The sequence below is a fragment of the Falco cherrug genome, chromosome 4 (genome assembly GCF_023634085.1).
Source record: "Falco cherrug isolate bFalChe1 chromosome 4, bFalChe1.pri, whole genome shotgun sequence".
Classification (NCBI taxonomy): Eukaryota; Metazoa; Chordata; class Aves; order Falconiformes; family Falconidae; genus Falco; species Falco cherrug.
In genome coordinates this window covers 32,706,281-32,722,654 of record NC_073700.1, presented here as the reverse complement: position 1 = coordinate 32,722,654, position 16,374 = coordinate 32,706,281, and the positions used below count along the sequence as shown (strand labels likewise).

General features: G+C 36.3%; 1 protein-coding gene across 1 annotated transcript in view; it reads left to right on the top strand.

The window, feature by feature from the left end:
* TRRAP (transformation/transcription domain associated protein) overlaps positions 1-16,374 on the top strand; it is a 96,955-nt gene that overhangs the window by 39,731 nt on the left and 40,850 nt on the right. Inside the window, 21 exon segments of the mRNA XM_055707531.1 lie at positions 18-199; positions 484-682; positions 1,102-1,230; positions 1,907-2,060; positions 2,063-2,172; positions 2,790-2,832; positions 2,835-2,861; positions 2,864-2,994; positions 3,858-4,016; positions 4,100-4,194; positions 4,196-4,232; positions 4,430-4,540; positions 5,821-5,967; positions 8,033-8,246; positions 8,940-9,065; positions 10,976-11,122; positions 12,225-12,427; positions 13,103-13,224; positions 14,029-14,242; positions 15,252-15,431; positions 15,781-15,927. Coding sequence (XP_055563506.1) covers positions 18-199; positions 484-682; positions 1,102-1,230; positions 1,907-2,060; positions 2,063-2,172; positions 2,790-2,832; positions 2,835-2,861; positions 2,864-2,994; positions 3,858-4,016; positions 4,100-4,194; positions 4,196-4,232; positions 4,430-4,540; positions 5,821-5,967; positions 8,033-8,246; positions 8,940-9,065; positions 10,976-11,122; positions 12,225-12,427; positions 13,103-13,224; positions 14,029-14,242; positions 15,252-15,431; positions 15,781-15,927 — 2,877 coding nt within the window.

Genomic DNA, 16,374 nt, shown 5'->3' with positions numbered 1-16,374 from the left:
TGTTTTGCTTTTGACAGATCATAAGTATTATTGTTAAGAATGATGAATGTTGGTTAGCAAATCAACATTCTTTGGTGAATCAGCTGAAACGTGTTTGGGTGAGTGAAGCTTTTCAGGAGAGACATCGTAAGGAGAATATGGCAGCAACTAATTGGAAAGAACCTAAGCTATTGGCATATTGCTTACTGAATTACTGCAAGTACGTAAAAACATTTATTTCCTATAGCTTGCATATATTTTTAAAATAAATTTTGAAAATACTGTAAAGGTGTGTAGGGGTACTATAAAATGGTTTGTAGTTATTGAAGAGAAAATTTAATATATTTTGTAATACTGCCGTTAGCTCTAAAACCATGCCTCTGACACTGCTTGCTCCTGCCTGTGCTCATTTAAAACCAAGACTAGTTTCTTTATCAAGTCATTAGCATAGTAGTTTGGCTGGGTATTTTTTCACAGAAGCTTTTTTTTAATGTTCTTTTACAGAAGGAATTATGGTGATATAGAGTTGCTCTTCCAGTTGCTTCGAGCTTTTACAGGTCGATTTCTCTGCAATATGACTTTCTTAAAAGAATACATGGAAGAAGAGATCCCCAAAAACTACAGTATTCCCCAGAAACGGGCTTTGTTCTTCCGATTTGTAGACTTCAATGACCCAAACTTTGGAGATGAGCTCAAAGCCAAGGTAACGAAAGCAATTAAATCAAAGAAGCCTGGAATTTAGGTTTAGTTTTCTTCTTGGGAACAAGGGCAACAAAACTTGCTTACTTAAATGTCAGTGAGTTGGATAATTGGCAGAGTCATTTAGGTGAAAATATCATACCTGAAGAAGAGTGATAATAAACAGAGACAGCAATTTATCTTGCTTTCAGTGCTGACTACTTCAGATTACACTTTCTAAGAATCTTTGCCCTTTAAGGGGGAAAGGGGGGGGGGGGGGAATCCATGTGTATCTGTTTCTTTAAGGTTTCATGTATCACTGCCTTTTGTAAGGCAGCAAGTGTGTCTAACATGCAGGTTTGCATATGAAATTACTCGAATGTTGACTGCTGTTAGAAGAATCCAGTAGTTGAATATAATCGTTTTTTTGTTTGTATTCTGTAGGTGCTGCAACATATCCTGAATCCGGCTTTCCTGTACAGCTTTGAAAAGGGAGAAGGTGAACAGCTGTTAGGACCTCCAAACCCAGAGGGAGATAATCCAGAAAGCATCACTAGTGTTTTTATAACAAAGGTAAACAAGGATTGTTTACATTAAAGTGTTGGAAAATTAAAAAGTTGTTTCTCTCATTTGGCTTTTCAATCCTGATTTGAATTAGTTGTGCTAATTTCTAAATACTACGATCAGGTATATCAAATCACATCATAATTTTGAACTGGTGTGAGATCCCTCAGTCATCATTAGGATTGGACTTCAGTCATGGTACCTTTACAACTTGAACGTCTGTCTTCAGAAATGGGGCTTATATGGCTGTAATCCCAGTCTTTTGCATAAGCAAAGATTTCCATGACTGGACATCAGTATGTTTGTAATTCACATTGATTTCGTTGAACCAGTTAGGAGTTATAAAATAGGTGTTGTTAAAGAGGAGGATTGTGGGGGGGTGTTGTGTTTGGGTTTTTTGTCATCCTCCTGGCGTCGTCCCCAGTAGGTTAGCACTTCAGAAGTTCCTAGGTGTGCTTGTTATTTAAAAGTTCTCAACTGAGGAGGTTGTTTTGTGGGTATTAAACTGAATAAAAAAAGTGGTATACTTTATTAGTCTTACTAAAAACTGCTCAAAAAGCAAAAAAAAACTATAATAAAATTGTTTTTTTTGTTTTTCTGTTTTTATTTTTTTTGTCTTTTTTTTGTCACTGTTCTTTTTTCTCCTCACCTTTCTCCTCTCCTCTTGGATCATCCCTGGGACTAGGTACTTGATCCAGAAAAACAGGCTGATATGCTGGATTCTCTCAGGATATATCTCTTGCAGTTTGCAACACTTTTGGTTGAGCATGCTCCACATCACATTCATGACAATAACAAAAACCGGAACAGCAAACTACGACGCCTCATGACATTTGCTTGGCTTGTCTCTTGTCCAAGGCTTGTGTGGACCCAGCATGCAAATACAGTGGACATTTACTTTTGGCACACATCATTGCAAAATTTGCCATACATAAGAAGATAGTTCTGCAGGTATTGACTATGGGCTTGTATTCATACATGTAAGGGATGTTGATAAGTTCTTTAGTGGGCTTTCTTTTATTTAAAAATGCAGAGGAGAGGGTGCACAGTAGTTTGGGATACTTAGTTTACTTAGTTAAAAAAAATAATATATTATACGTACTTTGGATACTTAGTTAAATTCGTATGCAACAAAGAAAGAAGCAGCAAGCCAAATATTAATACAAATTTATTTGGGGGTAGAAGAGTATAGAAAGAGTTTTGATGGTAAGGGAAGAAAGAGAGGGTAAATGGGACAGTGAAAAGTCCTCTTGATTGAATTAGGAAAATTGGTAATGCTTCTTCATTTAAAAAATACACACATTCAGTTGTGGTAGAATGTGGGGACCGAAGGAAGACTTGAAATTGCACAGTGGAGAGGGAGGAAGAAAAAGGGAACATAAGGGAAACGGAAATATATGCTGTATACCTCTCATAATGAAGTATCATCATGTATTTAACAAATTATGGGCCTTCAGGAAAAAATGGGTGTTTAGAGAATTGTGTATTGTAGTTTCTTTTTCTTTATAAATGCTTTATTTTTGAAAATATATGTAATATTAATGTTGATCAGAATCTTTGCTGTTTAGGTTTTTCACAGTCTTCTAAAAGCTCATGCTATGGAGGCCAGAGCTATGTCAGGCAAGCGATGGCTATTCTGACTCGGCTGTGCCTGCTCGAATGGAGGATGGACATCAGATGCTGACTCACTGGACGCGAAAAATCATTGTGGAAGAGGGTCATACAGTTCCACAACTAGTACATATTTTGCACTTGATAGTACAACATTTCAAGGTACTTGCACCAGTTCTGGCAGTCACGGTATCTCAGATACCAAGAATGTTAACTGCAGTTTGCTTAGAAAACTATAATCTGATTTATATGGTTTATCTTGAAAAGGCATCAACTGTCTGCAAAGCTATTTATTTAAAACTGAAAACTATTAAAATTAAGCAGCAAGCCACTTATTAAGCTTTATCACGATTGAAGTCAGAATGTTAGGTGAAAGTCTGCAAGGTTAATTCATTGCACATGCATTAGCAGTGCTCTTTAACAGATCTGTGAAGATTCTTTAAGTTGTTTAAAAAAAGTGCAGAACGATATTCTTTTCCATCCTCCAGTAATTCTTGTTTATTGACTTTATATATTCTGTGGGTTAACTAGACAACTTTTATCTCCAGCTAATGTATGTTGGGAAGTATTAAGCAATGGAGGAATGCTGCAGAATATCTATATAGGAGGTATTTTGAAACTGTATTAAAATACGACGTGAAGTAACAGCTACCTAATATACATTTAAGTCGCTTTTCATGAATCAATGCTCGGTGCTTTTTGAAAAAATATCTGAGTTCAAATGTGAGTTGTAGCTCTCTAAAAGGATCAGCAAAAAATTGGAATGATTGGTCCTTGAGAAAAATAATGTATTTTCAAAAAAAATCTTCATTTGGGTATATGAAACCAGTAGTCACCACTGAAAAGTTTATTTGCAAAACACCAGTTACTTTTCCAGATTGCAAAATTTGAACATGGTACAGATTTAGTAGGCTTTGAGATTAAAGACACTTTTACCGTTTTTGCTTTATATTGGGGGGGCTCTTGTTTTTTGTGTAGAATTTTATTGGTTAATGGCTAACATGACTGTGAAACCTTCTTTTCAGGTTTATTATCCAGTGAGGCATCACTTGGTTCAGCATATGGTTAGTGCCATGCAGAGACTGGGCTTCACTCCCAGTGTTACAATAGAGCAAAGAAAATTAGCTGTGGATCTTGCTGAAGTAGTTATTAAGTGGGAATTGCAAAGAATTAAAGACCAGCAGGTAGGAAGTCTAAAGAAACTGGTAAAGATTGAACTGTTATACAGTTAAACGCTTTTTTAACACATACATTTGTGATATTTCAGCCAGATTCAGATATGGATTCAAGTGCAAGTGGAGAAGGAGCAGGTTCTGCCTTATCTGCTGTTAAGAGAGGGTTGTCTGTGGATTCTGGCCAGAAGTAAAACGATTCAGACAGCTACAGGAGCAATAAGTGCCGTAAGAGAAAAATTTTGTTCAGACACTCTGAAATTATAACCTGCATCACTAAGCAATTTAGTGCAATTATTTTTTTTCCACCTAGCTCAAAGCTCCCTGAATTGAAAGTTAAGGTTTTAAAAATATTTTAAATTTGTTGTACTTGTTGTTATCCTTTCCAGTGTTGCTTATGGTTTTTGTGTTTTGTATACCTGCAGGTATTTGGACGTAGCCAGTCCTTGCCAGGAGCTGATGCGCTTCTTTCCAAGCCGATTGACAAGCAGCATACAGATACAGTCGTGAATTTCTTGATTAGAATTGCTTGCCAGGTAATGTGTTTATTCCGATATGCAAATACCAATGCGGGATTAGTAGTCAAAACCATAAACACCTCTTTTCGTAAGAGTCCTTTTATGCTTAGATTATTCTAGTGTTTGTGTACTTTATATTGCTAAAAGGTCAGAAACTTTAATGTGAAATTGTAGAAGTAGTAAAATACTTCTGTTTTAAGGAGGAAAGAAACTGAATTTGGTAAAATTTCTGTGTGTTTTTGATGTCACAAATGATGGATATTATTCAAGAGAAGTATGCTTTAGCTTCTTATTGTTGGCATTGTATGTTTAGAGCTTGCCACAGGGAGTGTGCACTTTGAAATTAAAACTTCAAATGTGAACAGTTGCAATCCAGATTCTGAAATTTCGACTCCATTTTACTGTGCTATTGATCATTTCTAGTATTTTTACTAGAAATGTTTGTTTATTCTTTACTTTCTTTTTCAAGCAAGTACTATATCATCAGGAATGACATGATTGAAATGAACATGAGTAGTAGAATTTGGCTGGAGCCAGGCAGACTTCAGAAAGTGCCCATAAGCGTTTTTTTTTTAATTCGTTTATGTATTTGCCTGATGCTGCAAAGTATGCTTGTTCTATTGCCTAGATTTAACGGCAAAAATATTTTATCCAAAAACTAGAGAGTTTATAATAGGGGAAGACTATGTGAATTACATCTCTAAGGATAATGATTGTAATTGTGTTTTCAAGATCAAATACATGGTATTACTTCTTTTCACGCAGCATGTAGGACTAAAGCTTTTCACCATATTTTGTAAGAATTAACTTTTCTAGAGTGGGGAAAATTAGCAGGGTGTAGCTCAAAGCTGACAAATTTTATGGCTTCTCCTTCTGCAGCAGACTCAGCTGGTAAGTAACGCGGGATTTTATACTCTGCAGTCCATTGCACAGAATAGACACACTCTCGAAGTATGAAGATGAATTGAAGAAAGAGCTACGTGTGTTTACACATATCTTGCAAACAGAAAAGATTAACCATCCTGAGCATGTTCAGAGTTGTAGTGTATGGGATTAAACTTTTTTCAAAATATACCTTTGATGGGTGATTTGGGGTAATTAGCTAGCACTTTAGACACCAGTACTGATGTTTACTTGTCAGCTTTTTATGTAGTTAAATACTCTGTGACTATACTGATAAAACTATGTAAGCTCATCCATTTCAGAAATAAGAAATTATGTGCTTGCTTGGAATGCATAATGAATTAATGAGTTGGTTACAAAAGGGTGTCATTTTGTTAACTCTGATTAATTGCTAGGTAAATGACAACTCAAACACTGCTGGATCTCCTGGGGAACTGCTGTCTCGCCGCTGTGTCAACCTTCTGAAAACAGCTTTACGGCCAGACATGTGGCCAAAATCGGAACTGAAGTTGCAGTGGTTTGATAAGCTGCTAATGACTGTGGTAGGTAACATTCTAGTCCTGTAGGTCTTCAGGTTTCACTAGCCCATACATTGACTGAATACTAGCGATATCTTGATGCTGATTTTTACAGTCTTCGTCTTTTCTTCTTTGTAGTGAACTACATAAACTGTTAAGTATGTGAATTGTATCGGTGGTTATAATTTGTATAGCTGCAGTACTTAAAACATTAAACTAGACTTAGGAGCAGGTGGAGTAACTTCCTGAATTACTTCAATTTTGAAATAGGTTGTAGTTTGCTTGTTTGGATGGTGTTTTTTTGCTTTTCTGTTGATAGAAAGTTTTACATATTGAGATTGCTTTTATTGGTTCTTGGTTTTCTGACTACATTATGATTATATGAAGTCACTGAAAGGCTGGCTTCCTGTATTTGGTGCTACAACATATTTTGTTTATAATCTCTGTGCTGTTTTTGTGCTTTTTGCCATATAGTAACTTTTTTTACACCTATTTTATTTGTATCATGCTATTTAATAGATTGGTAAATCTTACAGTGTTAAATTTTTAGGAGCTCCCTTGATGTCGCTTTTCTGTTTCTTTGAATAAAGGACTAATATAGCCTACTTCTGTAAATTTTAAAATCTCTAAGATTACATGAAAATTTGCTGTGGCCTATTTTTTTCAAACGATGATTTGCATGTGCCGTACTTCAATAGTGCTGTTGTCTTTATGGAGATAGTTCTTGAAAGGGCAAGTATGTACTTTCATCCTTTTCTCCTTCTGTTGGAAGAGTTTTTGATGTGGCTCCATTTGTTATGGATTTACAAATGTTCAGTGCTCCAGGGAGCTCATATTTGTTGCTTTACTCATCTTTTCCCAAATAGTGTGCAACCTGAGTGAAAATTGCCATTAAAAGTCATAATTTTTTTCCTGTTTATGGCATTTGATAGCCTGCAACAGGAAAAACCAGAGTCAATTCTGACCATTGCTGTGCAAGGATTGCCTCGTCCTCATCTTCCTCACTTGCACAGCTGCAAGGCTGTTGTAGTGCCGGTTGATGGAGGCCGTGCAGTAACAGCAGTATGACTTCAGCAAAGCCATGTGCACTGAAGACAGAGAAAGTTGTGAGTACCTGTGTGCTGGCTGCTGAAGAAGAGCTGCACGTTACCGTACAGACCAGCGTTGGCCCTTGCTTTCCCAAACAGAGGCGAAGATGGTGAAGATGTGAAAATAACATTAGAGCATGCAATTTGGAGAGTTTTATGCTACCAGAATGCGAACTGCTATCGTTTTCCTCTGCCTTTTTCATACAAATCTTCCAGTTTATCATCTTCCATGAATTTGTGGAAGGTGGGCTAAGTGCGCTGCATCTAAGAGTGAGCCAAAATCAAAACCTAGCCCACTCCACTTCTCCTTTGCCCACCGCAAAACAAACATGTCATACCAGCCATCAGACCTGAGGAAGGTGGTGGTTGCTGATGTTTACTTAATACAAGGATATGAGCCCTTTGGAACAGGAATTTTATATCTTAATTTTGTGCTATATGGCATTAGTTATACAAGAGGCTCAGAAGAAAAGACTAAGGCTTTTGCAGGAAACAGGCTAATTTACTATCTTGATGATTTTGTAGGCTTACAAAGATATGTCCAGAGATGTTTTATTTCCTTTTTTTTTTTCCTTTTTGTTACAGATATCCCCTTTTCTAATCTTTAAGCTATAACTTACCACAGAATACGCTGTCTTAGCTCTTCATGGAAGGTCTGTCTCTGAGAGATGTTGACAAGGAGATAAAACACAATCCTCTGTTGAAAGCATTTCTAACCACAAGGTTGCAGGCAAATTTTCAAAGCGAAGGACCACAAAAAACACCAGAAGGAATATACCTGTAAATGCTTAAGTAACACTTCTGTGGTTAAAGATTTTAGAGCACCTTGTATTTTACAGTTTTATATTGTGTGACTTAATCAAAAGATTGATGTAAAACATTGCCAGTGTAGAAACCTCAGCCTTATTACAGCTTGTCAACAGATTTGATATGGATTTACTAATTGTGTAATACTTGATGATTTCCCCCACTCAATGCCTTTTTACGTGTGTTCTCTTCAGGAACAACCCAATCAGGCCAATTTTGCCAACATTTGCACTGGCTTAGAGGTCTTAAGTTTCCTGTTGACTGTGCTGCAGCCCCCTGCTATCCTTAGCAGCTTCAAACCCCTGCAACGAGGCGTCGCAGCTTGTATGACTTGTGGAAACACCAAGGTTTTGAGAGCAGTCCACAGTTTGCTTTCTCGCTTGATGGGTATTTTCCCTACAGAACCAAGTATGTGGCATTTTCTTCCTCCTTTTATCCTTTATTGCTGCATAACATAAGTGATCAAGGGCGGGGTGAAGATACTCTTTGGAATGTGCTAATACTCTTGTTTTATGATTCCTGCATTTAACGGTCCATTTTAGCTTGCACTTTCAACCTCTGTTTAAAAAAAGAAAAGCTGAAATAAGTAATTGTGTGCAATACATTATCCATTGACATAAAAACTTAATAACCTGTGGCTGTCATAACTTTGGTTCAAGAAATGCATGCTATAAATTTAACGTATTTTTGCAATTATAATTTTTCAGTTTCAGAGGTGCAAATCTTTTAGTTGCTAAGCTTTGATGTTTTCCTAAAACAAGGAAGGGAGATAGAGTACAAAAAAGAAAGACGACAGGTAGTGCGCCATGTCTTAATATGCACTAATTTAGGTAATCCTCTCTCTCCAAAAAAAATCACTACTATAAGACTTCTCATCAAAATGAGTTATTCAGAAGTAATGGTACACTATTATAAAATACATATTGGTTGTATAATAAAGAGGTTTTTATAAATGAGGGATCTGCTTATGTTACTTTGGTTTGTTAGCAAGATAAAGTTCTGGTCGTGGTATAGATGACTCTGTGTTCACCGTGTAACTGTTCCTTGCCTGTGCTGTGGCTAATGTTACCAAAAGTAAACACAACTCTCTAAACTCTGCAGGTACCTCAAGTGTAGCTTCCAAGTATGAAGAGCTGGAGTGCCTTTATGCTGCAGTTGGAAAGGTTATTTATGAAGGACTTACTAATTATGAAAAAGCCACTAATGCTAACCCTTCTCAGCTCTTTGGTAAGTTTCCCACATCTCTAGCAGATATACGTGGAGTGCGTATTCACGAATATGATCTTTGTCATGAGCTTTTATTCTCCATAAGGAAGCTGAAATCTGTACCATGGAGAGGAAGCTGTGGGAAGCATTTCAGGCTAACTTGAGAGACGAGCTTGGGATGTCTTTTCATCTGTGAAGAAAGGGATTGGGGGTTCATTGCATTCTGTCTTCTGTATGATTTGGGAGCAGTTACTGGAAGTGGGGAGCTGCAATTGTGCCACATGGAAGCCTTCTGTATTTAAAGGGTATAGGAAAAAGGTGCAGCATTCAGATTAAGCAAAATATAAAGTAAAAGTTACTGGAATACTGGGTAGTATTCTGAGATGCAGTAGAATATTTCAAGGAATCTGTGTAAACATTCTTACATTTTATTGCCTTACTCTTTTTCAGTTGTTTTTAAAGTCTTGTTTATCAGCTGATTTAAATAGGGTGGGAAGATTTGTGTATATATATAGATCTTGAGTTCTCAGTAAGTAAGAAATTACAAAAATGCTATTTTTTCTTGAGTGAGCAAATCTGAGTTTTTAGCATATGCCATTCTGAACAGCTGAAATTTTCCTTTTCTTGTTCTTCATACTTAGTTGCTAAAAAACTCAGCTACATAATACAATGGCAAGGATGTATTGCAATAATACAGTTTGGCCTGGAACTGGTTGTGTTGGTAATACAGACCTGAAATTGCACAATTTTGGAAAACTTGCTGATTTTAATGGCAAATGTCCTTCACTATTCTGCTCTGTGATTTGTGTAGATAGTTGTAATTTTGCTTTGGGAATTGCCTATTTGTCAGATGTCAGGATGTGCTATACAACAAACTAACCAAGAAAGATGTTTCTTACATTTTGTCCAGAGCTTGCTTAAAAGCAGCACTACAGTCTGTCAGGTGGTGCACATCTTAGTTATTTTGTGTTTGAGGCTGAACTTTGTGTGATGAATTTTGTACACATCTGAGCACAAAAAGAGATCAAAACTTTTGAAGCAGCCATTCAACGAACAAAGCACACTCCTTTAAATATTGTTGTAGGCTTTTGTTCAATTGTGAAGTTGTAGTAAGGAAGGGGATAGCTGTAGGTGTTTTTAGAGGGTGTAGTTCGGCAGGATGGGCGCACTTTTAAAAAACGGTTAAGTATTTTAAAGCAGATATTGCTAAAACTGATTGGTTTGCACAAACATGGATAAGCTTATGTTGGGATAGGCATCGTTAACAACTGTGTAATTTGAAAGGACTGGGATCTTGTAGGCATAGTGCATTCGTAAACTGTGCTGAAACCAGCTCTTACTGCAGATTGAAAAAGTTAGCTACTGAAACTAATAAGATTAGAAACCCAGGATTGTGTAATGTTTTTATTTACTTGATTTTTAATTACTAAACCAAGGCCTATTCATGTAAAACTTTTGCTACTTTTTGCTGCTAAAAAAATGTGCAACATTAAGAGTAGTTTAATTTTGCCTGGTTAAATCTCTCTCCCCCCCTCCCCCCCCCCCGCCCCCCCCGCCCCCCCTCCCCCCCCTCCCAGATGTTGGAAAAGTATCTACTCTCAATGCCTCTATTTCTGTCCTCCCTTTCTCCCCCTTGACCTCCATCACATGCTTTATACAGACTTCAAAATATTTTGATTAATGCAAAAATAACTTTTTAGTAATAGACTAAAGATTAAAGTTGAAACTGAAGTTTTTCTTCAAATCTGTCTTCATTTATAGTGTTTGTAGCTTGGGTAGTCCCATGCTTCCTTCATGGCAGGACAAAACACAGCTTGAATGTTTTTCTGTATTCGTCCATGAAATGAGAATATCCACGTTGGAAATCTCTACTTTTCTCAGGTCATGCTCAGTAAAAGTTTTACTTCATTAAGTGTTGTTTTTAATTATAGGTACTTTGATGATTCTGAAGTCTGCATGCAGTAACAATCCCAGCTATATTGACAGATTGATCTCAGTTTTTATGCGATCTCTGCAGAAGATGGTCAGGGAACATTTAAACCCACAGGCTACAGCAGGAACAGCAGAAGCAAATACAGGTATTGCACTATATAGTTTAGGGGTGTCAATTATTTGATGTGTTGTAAAGTATTAAGATCCCTTCATCCTGAAGGGATCCAAATGATTTTGTAGATTTGTGTGCATTATTACATATTGAAAAATACTTTGGCATTAGTGAGAAATACTACTAATGTATCAAACGATAAAAATGCACTTTGAGGTCTTGTTAGGTGCTTACTCTATATCAATTTCAGTATTAACCCAAACACTTCAGTGAATGATTAGTGAATATTTGCTGAGCTACAGCATTTAAGAATTTCAGTATTTCTATAAAGAGTTTATAGTGTTGAGGGGAGAGGGGCTGAATTTTTTTGCTTATTCTGTGCTTTTGCGTTTTTTTACTCCTTCCTATTTGATAACATTGGAACAGCTTTGTGAAATGAACTTGTTGGAGCTGATGCTTTGTTTTTATCTTAAAATAGCTTCTTCACTCTGTACAATTCTGTCATCAAATGGATTAGGTCGTGAGTCATTGAAAAAAGTCAGATGTTCTTGTAGAAGAAAATCCAGTGCTAGTAACAAGCACTGTAATTTATTAATGAATAAGCTACTGTAGAAAATACTTCGAAAGAATTGCTGCTGTTAGATTCCCAGCCCATATTTTAAATAGTTAAATGAGAAAATTGCAATTTTTATTAATACTGGGAAACAGGTGGAAAATTACTAAACTTGACAGATAAGCCAATCGGGAAACTAACAGGACAGAATAGGTTTGCTCCATCATGGAGTACTTCATTCACAAGTTTAACTTTAGTTTTTCCAGTACTGGGGTTCTGTAACGCCTTTTACCAAAGATTTACTGAAATGAAACCACACAGGCTTGCCTTTAGAATTTTGAATGGATTTGGGTTGGGTTTTTTTTTTTTTTTTTTTTTTTTGTTTGAAGGAGTCTGTCTCAGTTGTTCAGGAATGGAAAGTAGTTGTTCTGAAAACATTATTTTTGGGGATATATTTCCAGGTAATAGATATGGTTGTTGCTATTTTTAAAATTACAGTAGCTTACCTTGAAAAAAGTTTTACTAGGTGTTTTATATGCATATACACAAAAAAACAACAACAAAGGATTACAATTATCTGTAGCAGGTACAAGTGAACTGGTGATGCTAAGCCTGGACCTTGTGAAAACTCGGCTGGCTGTGATGAGCATGGAAATGAGGAAAAATTTCATACAAGCTATTCTGACATCTCTCATTGAAAAATCTACTGATGCCAAAATTCTTCGTGCAGTGGTAAAAATAGTGGAAGAGTGGGTGAAAAACAATTCCCCAATGGCAGCTAATCAGGTAAATTGAGAAGATAATGCTCTCAAATATTGAATAACTATAAGACACTGTTACAATTCATCAGTTTTTGACAGGGTTATAAGTATCTGTTGTGTATATTTAGATGCACTTGATGAGGGTTGGAATATTTTGCATCTCCTGTAAAAGTAACTGGATTTAAAGATACTTGGCATTTTATAGGCTTATATTAGGTGTTTGATCTCAAGTGCTGTTTTGCTGAGTACTTGTTTTAAAGTAGAAGTTTTAAAATATGTTTTACATTAACATGGATAAAGAGATTCTTCAGGAGGAGGAGGAGTAATGCAGGTTTAAATTGTGTTGTTCCTGTAACGTTTTGTGGCTTCTCAATTTGCTGTATTTTCTGTTGGAGTTGGATACGTGACAACCTAGTGCTGTATGAAAGGACCTACACTTTTTACAAATATACATTAGATTTTTGTAATCATTGAACTACTTAAACCTGGTTTTAGTCATGATTTTAAAATTCTCTAGCATATATTAGAAGGATAAATGCTTGAGTTATTTAAGAACTATGACCTTCTACCAAGCTATTCTTCAGTACTTCAGAAGTGAAAGAGGGATATAAAGGATGGCTGAGGTGTACTTTGAATGTGCCAGTTCTCTGCACGTTTTAAGATGAATTGACAAAATTAATCACGTCTTCTTTTAACACAGACACCTACTCTCCGGGAGAAGTCCATTTTACTAGTGAAAATGATGACTTACATTGAAAAGCGTTTTCCAGAAGACCTTGAATTAAATGCCCAGTTCTTAGACCTTGTTAACTATGTCTATAGGTAATTATAGCAATTAATCATTTATTGCAGTGTACTGGTTCATAGTTTTTACCATATATGACCTTTATGACGTATCATCAGTCTTTTTTGGTCTGAATTAAGTGATGTCTTCCCCTCCCAGGGAAAAAAAAAAAAAAAGCAAAATCAGTTCATTTCAGTGAGACCACAGTATGCATTACGGAAGACAGTTTGAAAATAGAAGTTCATTAGAAAGGATTTTCTTTTTGGATCCACTAAAATATATTTACTGCCCCAACCTCTTCCTTTCCCGAGATACTGGGGCATCCTTGTAGCCGATTGTATTCTAAACGCTGTGGTAACAGCTGAAATCTGTCTTTTCACATTCATAGGGTATAAATAATTCTTCTTTTCTTGGAAATTTGTTGTAAGTTATACTTTCAAAAGAGTTACTTTGCTAGCTGTTAGGTTTTGTAACATGATGAAATAACTCAAATAATTACCTTATCAACAGCAAATGCCAGGCATTTAATTTTGTGCTGACGATTCGCAGTATTTTGAGTTACTGTTTGCTGCTGTTCTGTTTGCTGGTTAACTGTGGAAAGCCCTGGTGTGGACATGGTAGTCAGAATATCATTTGTCATTTCAAACAGAATACAGATATGGCTGAAAGTGCTTCACAATTATGATAAGATTTTATCCTGAAAGAGTTTTTATGATATATTTGTGTCATATCTTGTGGGCTTCTACAGAATATCACCTCTTTTGATTTTTTTGATGTTATATACAAACCCTAGAAGTCTTCTCTCACTAATGTCTCTGTCATTTAATCTTTGTTCATTTTAGGGATGAGAATCTTTCTGGTAGTGAACTTACTGCTAAACTTGAGCCAGCATTTCTTTCGGGTTTGCGTTGTGCCCAGCCACTCATACGAGCCAAATTTTTTGAGGTCTTTGACAACTCTATGAAACGTCGTGTTTATGAGCGCCTACTTTATGTGACCTGTTCTCAAAACTGGGAAGCAATGGGAAATCACTTTTGGATAAAACAGTGTATCGAGGTGAGGAAATTATTTGTATCAGAAATACAATTATAATTAAAGAATTATGTTTTATTCCCCATTTTGCTTGGCTGGGTGTAAAAGCATTGTGCCGTGTGTGTCTTGAAGTATGTATTATCTGTATCAAAGCTAAAAGTACCAAGTCTGCTGCCTCAGATACTTCCTGTGCTGCTTAAAAATAAATGCAGTGTCTAAATTGTGAAATGCTGATGTTTGGAAGGTGGCTTTAATATTAACCTTTAAAATCTATTTTTCTCTGCAAAAAGCTTAATGACCAGGTTTATACTGCTTAAGAAAACCTATCTCTTATTAATTATAGTAATTATAAAAAAAAACCCACAAGAATTATTACAGTGGATGACTTCAAGAAAACTGTTAAGGCTAGAGCGTCTGCTCTGGCCGTATGACAGTGGTTAGGTGGGATTGCATTGAAATGAAATTGCATTTTTGGCTGGCTTATTTAAAACAAGATGGGATCACCCCCACCCCACATTTCTTAACAATCTGCATATTAAAACATGACTTCAGAGTGACTGTGAGGATAACTTTGTACTCTTAAAAGCATTAGAACTCCTTCCGGAGAGATAAACCCCAGCATTGTTGGTTTCGGATTTCCCTGAGCCCCACAACATTCACTCTGGGAGGACTTTCATTGTAACGGTGAGAGTTTGTATACATTAGCAGACTGGGGACACTAAATAGACATGTTAAAAAGTACCAAATACAGAATTTAGGCGTAGAAGATTCCTATTTCTTCAGCATTTTCAGGAGAGATTTGAAAACGAATCTTGAAAGTATAGTCATGAACTTGAAAATGGTGACAAAATGCAATCAGATTAAGATGAAAAAATATTAGTGTATTTATTGAATGACGGTGATAAATAGGCCTTAGATGTATTATTGCAAATTTTATCTTACTGATAAATATTAAACAATAGTGATGTTTTCCTTGGAATACTGCAGTTAACTGTGTATTTAGAAACTCCCCTTGCTTTTTCTCCTTGTTTAGCTCCTGTTGGCAGTGTGTGAGAGGAATACAACGATTGGGACAAGCTGTCAGGGTGCTATGCTGCCCTCTATTACCAACGTTATCAACCTTGCTGACAGTCACGATAGAGCGGCATTCGCTATGGTAACCCATGTCAAACAAGAGCCTCGTGAAAGGGAAAACAGTGAATCCAAAGAGGAGGTAACTTCCAGAAAGTACAGTAGAAAAATCTTTGCTGGTGTATAGCTTTTCCTAGTTTCTCATGTAGTAAGTTTGGAGAATATGTGTCCAAGGTGAGGTGCACAGATTGTTCAGTGTATCCTTGTTTAATACATTGTATTTTAACCAAGCATGGGTTTCTCAGAACTTGCATCATTCATTTAGCCTTTTCTTTCCTATAGCACTCTAGTAATATCTGAACCTGAAGAACTAACAGAAATAGTGAGACCTGAAATAAGTTGAGTGGAAGGCTATCTTGTATTTGTATGGAAAAAAAGCAAAAGTGTGTAGAAAATTATCTGCAATCTTTGATTTGTTTACTTCTGTATAGGATGTTGAAATAGACATTGAATTGGCTCCAGGAGATCAGACCAGTACACCTAAAACTAAGGAACTTTCTGAGAAGGACATCGGCAACCAGCTGCACATGTTGACCAACCGGCATGACAAATTTCTTGACTCTCTTCGAGAAGTGAAGGTTGGTATGGGTGGTTGGTTTCTTGACAAAACACTTTAATACTGAAATCTTCAAACTGATCTGACATCCCTCCCCCCCCCCTTTTTTTTTTTAATCTCACACTTTTTTTTAGCTGATTTTTTTAATGTAGATATCTCTTATAATCTGATGTAATTTCTTATTTGCATAGGGTAAAAATTTCTTAAGCCTTCACTTAATTGCTAGTTGTTACTGTATCCCTTTCCTACCAAACTTCAATTTCATCCTACTCCACCTGTAAATGTATTTTAACTGTTCAGTTAAGAAAATAGTGATGGCAGAGACAGGGCAGAGATCAAAAATGTGTATCAGCATCTTGCATTGAAATCATTTCTGAGAAAATAATTTTAGCTGAAAGCTATGTGAAATAATTCTCACAATAGTAACAGCTCTGTCCAATGAAATTGATCATACCTATTACTGAAGTAA